Source organism: Gobius niger (assembly GCF_951799975.1).
Source record: "Gobius niger genome assembly, chromosome: 20".
NCBI classification, from domain to species: Eukaryota; Metazoa; Chordata; class Actinopteri; order Gobiiformes; family Gobiidae; genus Gobius; species Gobius niger.
Window position 1 is genome coordinate 22,254,253 of NC_136871.1, and position 10,801 is coordinate 22,265,053.

At 41.1% G+C, this 10,801-nt stretch overlaps 1 protein-coding gene across 1 annotated transcript; it reads right to left on the bottom strand.

Moving 5' to 3' along the window:
- Window positions 1-872: 872 nt before the first annotated feature.
- On the bottom strand, window positions 873-10,239 carry LOC306979855 (myosin heavy chain, fast skeletal muscle-like; the record flags this gene model as incomplete). Its single annotated transcript, XM_079578992.1, has 39 exons — window positions 873-919; window positions 1,008-1,139; window positions 1,212-1,307; window positions 1,379-1,483; window positions 1,567-1,737; window positions 1,806-1,931; window positions 2,005-2,208; window positions 2,284-2,592; window positions 2,669-2,793; window positions 2,884-3,049; window positions 3,127-3,310; window positions 3,390-3,586; window positions 3,663-3,781; window positions 4,182-4,308; window positions 4,385-4,774; window positions 4,904-4,994; window positions 5,068-5,213; window positions 5,283-5,459; window positions 5,535-5,777; window positions 5,845-6,100; window positions 6,193-6,329; window positions 6,400-6,523; window positions 6,710-6,827; window positions 6,917-7,004; window positions 7,083-7,153; window positions 7,239-7,545; window positions 7,622-7,792; window positions 7,873-8,022; window positions 8,102-8,220; window positions 8,316-8,454; window positions 8,514-8,617; window positions 8,703-8,801; window positions 8,874-8,937; window positions 9,011-9,103; window positions 9,169-9,280; window positions 9,371-9,398; window positions 9,486-9,642; window positions 9,713-9,856; window positions 10,039-10,239. 39 exons carry the CDS (start codon window positions 10,237-10,239, stop codon window positions 899-901), a joined length of 5,811 nt encoding a protein of 1,936 aa, XP_079435118.1. The 3' UTR covers window positions 873-898.
- Between the last annotated feature and the right edge of the window lie 562 nt (window positions 10,240-10,801).

Genomic DNA, 10,801 nt, shown 5'->3' on the forward strand with positions numbered 1-10,801 from the left:
GGGAGTATTTGACTGATCTGATTTAGCCGTGATATCAGTGGAAACAAGTTTGGCACAGCTCTTCACATTGTTCTAATGCGCCATTATAAAGTTTATCTAGCAGGACCCCACGGTTTCACCTCTCATAAGTTGACAATAGCTGACACCGGACAGACAATAGCGTAGGGCCCGAAGCAAACACTGCGTCCTATTGAGGGACTCAGCCCTTTACCCTATCAAAGTAAGTATTGAATCATTTATTCTATATTATCTGATGAATTCTTTCTATAATTGGTATTAGCAAATCAGTTACAATTTGATTACAGGCTTATCTATTTTTATGGTTATTTAAAGAAATATCAGTATGTCTGGCTACACTGAACTGACTAAACATTGGGCACGGTGTAATTGTCGACTATATTTAGACACATACTCCCACCCAAGAGGACAGCATACAGTATACAGTATACATGAGCATTCTGAGCTGAAGTATCTAAGCTTGTTGCATTATTGTTGATGGTGTATAAAAAGGATGAGTTCAGAGGAAAGACCCAATAGAAGTGTCACTCAGCAGACAGGTGCCATGAGATTAGAGGTGTGATTCAGCAGCTGTCAGTGGGTTAACAAAGAGGAAATATAAGATAATTAGATTGTAGATGGATCTTAATTCACTTTGAAGATTATCATATTTATTCAACTTAGCTGTGGTGACAGTGGTGCCGAGCTATATATTTTCATTTTTAGTATTTCTGTTGCATAATTGACCTCATTTAACACTGATCACTATTGTTGTTGAGCTTTTACCCTTTGAACTAAATCAAAGCAGACAGCATACGACAGTCTTTTATTGAACAGGTTTTATTGAAGTGTTGCAAACCCAAAAATGATATTGTATGATTTTTGGTTGTGTCACTGCAGCTTACTCTTCGGCATCTTTAACCTGAAGCAAAGAGCAAAGAAACATATTTTTTGAGACAAGCTGTGCGATGTCTATAAAAGTACATTAAAATTGTTTTCTGTTTTCTTACTTTTCCGATCTCGCGGCTCTTGGCCCTGAGCTTATTGACCTGGGACTCAGCGATGTCGGCTCGCTCTTGAGCCTCCTCCATCTCATGTTGCACCTTCCTCAGGCGGGACAGGTGAGTGTTGGCATGCTCTTCCTGCATGACCCAAAAAGTTTGATAATTGGACATTGACATTGGAGTAGAGAAGTTACTGGGGTCCACACTTACCGCTTCTTCAGACTGTCTCTTGTACACTTTCACTTTCAGCTGCAGTTTGTCGACCAGGTCCTGGAGACGAGTTATATTTTTCTTGTCTTCTTCAGTCTAGATTTAACAACAAACTGTGAGAAGACATTTCAGGTCTATAAACAAAATGGGAGCCTATTACAAAGTACCTGATAGGAAAGCTCTTTCACTCTCCTCTCATATTTACGAACTCCTTTGATAGCCTCGGCTCCTCTTCTTTGCTCACCATCAACTTCTGCCTCCAGTTCACGCACCTAAAGAGGTAATTTAACACAATAATATCAACTTCATTTTATTTTATTTGACCATGTACTAATAGCGTATATTGTTATTTTACCCTAGCCTCCAGTTTCTGGAGCTGCTTCTTGCCGCCCTTCATGGCCAGGTTCTCAGCCTCATCCAGACGGTGCTGCAGGTCTTTCACAGTCACCTCCAGGTTCTTCTTCATCCTCTCCAGGTGAGAACTGGTGTCCTGTTCCTTCTTTAGCTCCTCTGCCATCATGGCAGCCTGCAATACAAAATCCATGAGTAATGTTTCACTGACATGTGAGTGTTTATAAAGTCACTTATACACACATCAGTGATGGCCTTCTTGGCTTTATCCTCAGCATTTCTTGCTTCCTGGACAGAATCTTCTACTTCTCCTTGGATCTGGATCAGATCCGCCTCCAGCTTCTTCTTTGTGTTGATCAGACTGGTGTTCTGAAGTGATATATTTAGACTTCAATCTTTGTTTACATGAATACATATAAATGCTTTTTTTGTGTGTTTTTACCTGTGAGTGAAGAAGCCCCACACGCTCGCTGGCGTCCACCAACTCTTGTTCAGCCACTTTGCGGCTTCTCTCGGTCTGCTCCAGAGCAGCTCTCAGCTCCTCAATCTCTGCTAGCATCAAGTTGTTTCTGCGCTCCACCATGGCCACCTGCTCCTTCATTTCATCTTGACTCCTGAGAGCCTCATCAAGATGCACTTGTGCATCCTGTGGCAGACAGTGATTGTTAATAATCCAATTATTAACAATATTTTTATACTGGAATTGAACTAGTACAAGTACCTTAAGCTGGCCCTGCACATTCCTCAGTTGTTTCTGGGCTTCAGCGGCCTGGCGATTGGCATGGCTCAGCTGAATCTCCATTTCATTGAGGTCTCCCTCCATCTTCTTCTTGATTCTGAGGGCATCATTTCTGCTCCTGATTTCAGCATCCAAAGTGCTCTGCATGGTCTCGATGACTCTCTGGCTGTTCCTCTTTATCTGCTCGATTTCTTCATCCTTTTCTGCAAGTTTCCTGTCGATTTCACCTTTGACCTGTGTTAATTCAAGCTGAATACGGAGGATCTTGGACTCCTCATGCTCCAAAGTGGCCTGTAAACAAATGTGATATCATCATTGTACTTTGTTCTCCCCAAAGAGTAAATTACTGATTATTTATTGTTCTTACTTCAGCCTCCTCAAGCGCTGTCTGGATTTCTGATTTTTCCATTTCCGCACACTTTTTTCCTTTTTCAAGTTCATGAATTGTCTTACCAGTCTCACCAAGTTGTTCTGTTAGGTCTGAAATTTCCTCTGTCAAGATAAATGATAATATTAAATAAAGCAAAAAAAATAATCTGACAAATACAAAAAGGCACAAGCAGTGGAATAATAGGAAATTACGTTGCAGGTTCTTGTTCTCCCTCTTCAGAGTCTCCAGATGGTCCAGAGACTCCTCATAAGAGTTCTTTAACTTGAACATCTCAGTGCTGAGAGACCGAGCTTCTTTCTGAGAGCCCTCCAGTTCGGCTTGGCTCTCTTCATACTTCTGCTTCCACTCTGCAAGAACCTAAACACATTCATAAATCTCTGTCATTTGACGGCTGTAGTGAAGTGGCCTGTTTAATACATTAGTAGAAATCAAACCTTGTCAAAGTTTCTTTGTTTCTTGTCGAGGTTAGCAGCCAGAGCATTAGCTCTCTCCACATCAATCATCAGGTCTTCCACTTCACCCTGAAGTCTCTGCTTGGTCTTTTCCAAAGAGGCACATTTTGCATTCATAGCCTCAATGGATTCCTCTGAATCCTGAAGACGCTGAGCCAACTTTTTCCTTTGAAGAAAGACTCATTTAAACATTATGAAGACGAAGAATGATAAACACCTGTTTGTGAGAGACCTCACTGACTCACTTGGCCTCCTCCAGCTCCTCAGTGCGCTGAATGGCATCAGTCTCATATTTGGTTCTCCACTGAGCCACCTCACTGTTGGCCTTGGACAGTGCACGTTGCAGCTCAGCCTTGGCCTCCTGCTCTTCCTCATACTGCTCTCTAAGCAGGTCACAGTCATGACGGGACGATTGCAGGCCGTGAGCCAAGGCATTTTTGGCCTGTGATGTAATTTTAAGCATGTTAAATCTTGAAAAAGATTATTAAATGCTTCCTGCTGTAGTAGTATAACTATACCTTAACTTCTTCTTCAATGTGTCTCTTTAGCTCATCTATCTGCTGAGTGTAAGCCTGTTTGCCTCTAGTTAGCTGAGAAACAAGGGCCTCCTTTTCCTCCAGCTGACGTGATACTTCACCTTTGTCAGAACAAACAACAACGACAAAGGTAGTAGAATGTTGTTCAAAATAAAATTTTGAGTAGACATTGAGCCATGTCTTATCTTAAATGATAGACAGCTGTGGTTCTCAAACTGTCAAGTGTACCACTATGGGTTATTGAGCTTCTTCATCTGGCACCCTCAGTCAGGGTTGTTTTTGACTTAATTTCATCGATGCTTTGGTAATGCATTTAAGTGATTTTTTTTGGTTTGGTTTAAATATGGTTTACAGACAGTCAAACATAATTTAGTCCAACTATCAGACCTTTATAAATCTTGTTTAGTCCTGATTTGATCCTTGTGGAAAATATTTTATGAAGTGGTACTTAGTCTGAAAAATTTGAGAACCACTGATATACCATGAAGGTGGTGCTCTTACCGTTTTCAGTTTGAAGCCTGGCTTTTTGTGCGCCAATATCATTCAGTTGGCGCATGTTCTCATCATTTTTCGTTTTTAGCTCACTCAGCTGATCCTCTAATGTCCTGCACATTTTTTCAAGATTTGTCTAATAGAAACAAAATATAAATTAATAAATAATGTTTGTGTTTTTTATGCCTCATCCTTTAAAAAACATATCGCACTTTTGATTTTGCAACAGCCTCCATGTTACTTGAAAGGTCATCAATCTCCATCTTATATTCACTTTTCTCCTTCTCCAGTTTCTGCTTGACCCTCTGGAGGTTGTCGATCTGCTCTCCCAGTTCGGCCACAGTGTCAGCCTGCTTTTTGCGCAGAGAGGCAGAAGTGGCCTCATGCTGCAGAGTGGATTCTTCGAGATCTCTGCGCAGCTTTTGAAACTCAGCCTCTCGTTTCTTGTTCATCTCAATCTGAGCTGAAGTGGCTCCACCAGCTTCCTCAAGCCTCTCACTGATCTCCTCAAGTTCCCTGGAGAGATCCGAGCGCTGCTTCTCCACTTTGGCCCGAGCAGCACGCTCAGCCTCGATTTCCTCCTCCAGCTCTTCAATACGAGCCTAAAACAGAGGGTAAAAAAAGCAAAAATAAACAAATCATAAATGTCAATATAAAATGTAAACTTAAAAATGTTGGAAAAAGCGAACACTTATTCATATCATTGATGTTAATATTGAGCAGTTATTTACCTGAAGCTCTTTTATCTTTTTCTGTAACTGGATTCCCAAAGACTGTTCATCCTCAATCTTACCCAGGAGCTGGCTGATTTCAAAGTCTTTTCTAAAAAAGCAGGTAAATAAGTCAGCAGCCATCACAATGTTAATAGAGAAGTAAAATGCAAGTTAAATCTTACTTCTTAATTTTCTCTTCAGATTGCTGCTTGTCATTCTCCAAATCCATTATGGATTCTTGAGCCAATTTAAGATCTCCCTCCAATTTCCTCTTTGCTCTTTCCAGGTCCATGCGCAGCTTCTTCTCTTGCTCCAGTGAACCTTCAAGCTATAGGAACATAGATAAGCCACCCCTTCTGCAATTACAAGGCAGTAATTCTGTTTGAAAATGACATACATCATCAACTTGCTGCTCCAGCTTGGTCTTGGCCTTGGTCAGAGTGTTGACTTTGTCTTCCTCTGCCTGAAGGTCATCAAGGGTCTGCTGATGGGCCTCTTGGAGGGCCTTCTTCTCCTTGCTCAGTTTGGCAATGGATTCATCAAGAGAAGTCATCTCTTCAGTGAGATTTTTGACCTGCAAAACACAAGGGTGAAAGTTAAGGTTAAGGTAAAGAGTATTTGTATCATCCGTTAATAAGAACAGTCTAACCTTGTTCTCAGTGGCGTGCTTCTCTTTCTCCACTTTGGCCAAAGTGAGCTCCAAGTCGTCAATGTCTTTCTTCAACTCGGAGCACTCGTCCTCCAGCTTCCTCTTCTTTGCAGTCAACTCAGCGTTGATTTCCTCCTCATCCTCCAGTCTCTCAGCCGTCTCTTTGACTTTGGCCTCAAGCTGGATTTTGGATTTGATCAGCCCCTCACATCTTTCCTCTGCATCTGCAAGGGTGTCACCCTCCTGCATTACGGTCACAATTATTAGTTAGTAATATGTAAATACAGAGGATCAATTATGTTTCACATACAGATTGAATTTGGAGCTGCAAGTCATTTTTCTCTTGGAGCAAAGTGACCATTTTCTCTTCCAGCTCTTTCTTCTTGGCCAAAGCTTTTACCAGGTCCGCTTTGGTTTTTTCAAAGTCTTCTTTCATTTGGGCCATTTCTTTTTCAGTTTCTGCACTCTTCAGAAGAGGCTTGATCTTGAAGTACAGCTTCATCCATGGCCAAGTTTTGACATTCATGAACGAGCGGATGTTGTACTGGATGGAATAAATGGCCTCTCTAAGGCGGAAAAATTCATATTATAATATCAAATAAATATTTATAATTCTGGTTAATAAAGCAAACATTAATTACATGCACGGCCTAATTACCTCCTCTCCATCATCTTGACAAACTCCTTTCGCATGACGTAACCTCTGCACAGAGCCTGAGTCATTGTGACCAGTTCTGCTAACTTCTCGTCTCTCATCTCCTCCAAGGTACCCAGCAGACCAGCTTTGAAAAACACCTAAAGAGCAATATTTAATGATAAAACAAGTGCACTATTGTGAGGTAGTATGATAAGTAAATGTTGTTACCTTGGTGTGTCCAAACTTGTACTGAGTGTGGTCAACGTCAATAGAGCCCAGGAGTTTCTCTGAGGCCTTTTTGTTGTCAATAAATTGTCCCTCTGGGATGACACTGGCATTCAATACTTTGTATCTAATAAGAATAAGATACAATACTTTATTGATCCTGAAGAAAAGTGTGTTCTCCAGCTGCTTACATAAGTCACTCATAAAGAAGCAACAAATAAAATGAGCAAGCCTTAAAAACTGTGAGCATCAGAATTTTAAATATTAATTGTTAATTTGAGTAACTTCTCTTAATAATGGCAGTGAAAATTACCTCTGCTTGAAGTCTCCATATTGGATCCTGCTTGGGAAGCCCTTTCTGCAGATGCGAATTCCCTCCAACACACCATTACATCTCAACTGATGGATAACCAGGAAGTTCTCCATCAGGCCTATAGATTTATTGACTTCTGTTATAACAAGCATCTTGCAACACATGGAAAATGTCTGTGAAACTCCGCAGAAAAAACAGAGCACCTACCTGGGGTCTTAGATTCATTGGGAATCAGGCAACGTACAAAATGAGGATGGGTGCACCTCAAATTTGTCATGAGTTTTCCCAAATTCTCCTGAAAAGGTATACAAAGTTACAAGCATTAATACCTTGAAAGGCTACGAGCATCAGACCTCTCCAAACTTGTACTGACCCTGAATAGCGCTGAGACAGTCTGGAAGGAACCTCCCTTCTTCTTGCCTGCTTTCTTTCCACTAGCCTCAGCTGTGAACAAAACATTCACATTAAATTACATTGACAATGAATAATTACAGAATAAACAAAGTCAAAGTCAAAGGTCAGACTTTACCATCTGATCCAGCATGGGTTGCATAAAGCAGGGCCAGCAGTTTGACTGAAGACTTCTGATAGAGCTGAACCACTGAGTCGTTCAGGGGGTCTTTGTTCTTATCCAGCCAGCCCACAATGTTATAATCCACAGTGCCAGCATAGTGCACCAGAGAGAAGTGGGCCTCGGCTTTGCCTTTAGCTGGCTTTGGCTTCTCAAAGGACTTGCTTTTTCCAAGATGCTGGTCATACAGTTTGTTTTTGAAGGTTGTGTCTGATGCCTTTGGAAACATACACTCCTCTTCAAGGATGGAGAAGATGCCCATCGGCTGTTGACACACAACAATAATGTCATTCTGAAAAAAAAATGCTTACATTTTGATATATCGAAACACTTCTTTGTACCTTTTCAATAAGCTCAATGCAGGCAGCCAAGTCCATCCCAAAGTCAATGAACTCCCATTCAATGCCTTCTTTCTTGTACTCTTCTTGCTCCAGAACAAACATGTGGTGGTTGAAAAACTGTTGCAGTTTTTCATTTGTGAAGTTGATGCACAGCTGCTCCAGACTGTTGTACTAGAAGCCAGTATATTGCATATTTTTAAGAAATACAAACATAGTGCAGATCATATGAAATGAATAAAAACTCCACATACGTCAAAGATTTCAAAGCCAGCAATATCCAGGACTCCAATGAAAAAGTTCCTGGGCTGTTTAGTATCCAGCATTTCATTGATGCGGACCACCATCCACAAGAACATTTTCTCATAGATGGATTTGCTCAGAGCCGATACTGAGTTGTTGACCTTCAGATGACATAAACCAGACTCAATAAAATAACACAAATTATGAGTTTAATCTAAACCAACGGTGAGGCAGATTTACCTGTGGAACTGTCTGGCCTTTAACCACCATTTCATTGCCAACCTTGACTCTGGGGTAGCACAAAGCCTTGAGCATATCAGCAGAGTTCAGGCCCAGGAGGTAAGCTATTTTATCAGCCACTGGAATATGTGCAAAATAAAATGCCTTGGTCATGAAATCTCACCCCAAACAAAATACAAATGTCTAATTGCTCTTCTGTAAACATGCCAATCACCTTCATTGCCATCAGGCTCTGCCTGTTCCTCTCGCTGCTTCTGCTTGAACTTCATGTTCCCATGATGCATCACCGCACCGGTCAGCTTGAAGATGCCCAATTTTTCTTCAGCGGTAAATCCCAGAATATCAATGGCAGTCTGCAAAAATAAAAGGTTAATGTGCTTCACAGCTTTGCAGTAAACAAACATTTACTCACATCGGTGGCAATGAATTCTTCAATGTCATCGATACTCTTGACAGTGATTTCTCCCTGACTGATCATTGGATAGTCATAAGGGTTGGTGGTGATCAGAAGTGCCTCTGTGGGTAGCAGATAAAACATTGGAGCAACTTAATTTACACCATATTTGTTCTCTATAAATGCATTATGACGCTGAAATCCCACCGATGAGCTCAGGCTTGTGCCCTGTGGCCAGCTGGTAGAAGATGTGGTAGCTCCTCTCAGCAGACAGCTGGAAGGTCACCCGAGACTTCTCCAGCAGATCTGTGAAACAAAGCAGTGAGTGATGGCGCGCCAGGCTGTTATTCAACACCTTAGTCATGCAAAATGTCTTACATGTTTCGATATCAGCTGAAGCCAACTTTCCGGTGGTCCCAAAGTGGATTCTGATAAATTTACCCTTTTTCAGAGAAATGTAGTTTAGTTAAAAAACAAAAAAAACAAAACATTGGTTCATGGACAAAGTGCCTTACAAAACGAGATGAGTTGTCATTCCTCACGGTCTTGGCATTACCATAGGCCTCCAGCAGTGGGTTTGCTGCAATGATTTGATCTTCCAGCGACCCCTGTCAATAATGTTTGACTTAGAGCCACTTCAAATGTTCTGATGTCATATTTTTAAATTACATACCTGCATCTTGCTAGCAACCTGCTCAGCCTTCTTTCCTCCAGCCACTGCGATTGTCGCAAAGTACTGGATGACACGTTTGGTGTTGACCGTCTTTCCTGCTCCGGATTCTCCACTAATTAAGCAGGGAAGGAATATTATTAATACATACTAATCATTATCCAATAATGTGATCTATTTGTTCAAAAGAAGCACAAACACTCACGTAATCAGGATGGACTGGTTTTCACGGTCTGTAGGAGAGACATTTGTGAATGATGTCTATTTTTCATGTTATTTTGTAGGTTATCTGTAGATACTGTACAAATAATATAAAATACCTTGGAGCATGAACTGATAGGCGTTGTCAGAGATGGAGAAGATGTGAGGTGGAGCCTCTATTCTCTTCTTGCCTCTGTATCCTGACACAACCCCTGAGTCATACACTGGGAGCCACTTGTAGGGGTTCACAGTCACACAGAACAGCCCAGAGTAGGTCTGTCAGGACAAAGAGTGAAAGCATGAGTAAAACTCACTGCTGTTTATGAGCAGATGGTTTTACACTCACGTAGATCATCCACGCTGCATAACGCTCTTTAAGGTTGTACAGCACAGAAGGTTCACTCAGGTGGGTCATCATGGCCATGTCCTCAATCTTATCATACTTGGGAGGGTTCATAGGGAAGACTTCATCTTCCTTCACCGTCAGGGTCTGTAAAAAACATTTACTGTGATTCTGTTTATGTGTGTGTTTGTTTGTTTGTTTGTTTGTTTGTTTATGTGTTTGTTTGTTTGTTTGTTTGTTTGTTTGTTTGTTTGTTTGTTTGTTTGTTTGTTTGTTTTGTTTTTCATAGACTGAGAATTGCTAAACATGAGTATAGTTTAATGCCTTACCTTTTTGCACAGTGTCTCCACTGTGGCTTTTCCTCCCTCCCTCTTGATGAGTTTCCCCTTTAGGTACATCTCTTTAGGCTCAGTCACAAAGTAAGCTGTTTTAGCATCAAATGGTGTGTTCTGAGCCTCAATCCTCTCTCGTTCTGGCTTCCGGAGGTAAATGGCCGCCGGGCCAAAACACTCCATTTCCGCGTCACCCATGGTGGCACTTTGCTGTTGGTGAGTCAAACACATTACAAAGCTTTATAACTAGAAGTTACTTTTTTTGTTCTGTGTGTTATATTGCTTGTAGCAGATTAATAGAGATTATCTTTATAACTTGTTTCTATCAAACATGCCTTGACAACTGAAGTGTTGCACACAGTATTACAAAGACACTTAGCTGTCTTACTTTAAAAAGCTGACATGAGTTAAGATTATCATGAAAAACACTCCCATCTGCAGTAAAAAATTAGGTGGCAAGACTAATTTAGCGTAGGTCAGATAGAAAATATAATAAGCTTACCTTTTTCCCTCACCCTAGACTTGAACAGTTGCTGATGGTTGGATGCTGAGGGATCTTCTGAAGGATATGAAACAAATTCCTCACATTAATACATGAATTCAAATCATAAAAGTAAAAACCCTCAATGCACACAGGAGTCCAAGCATTAACATAAGAGCCCTGTATTGTGTCTGTGGTGTCTGCCTGGCACTGAGTGGTCATGCTCTGCATTGTTCCCTAAGCTGCTGGCTTTCGTCCGGCTAATAAAAGACTGTAACT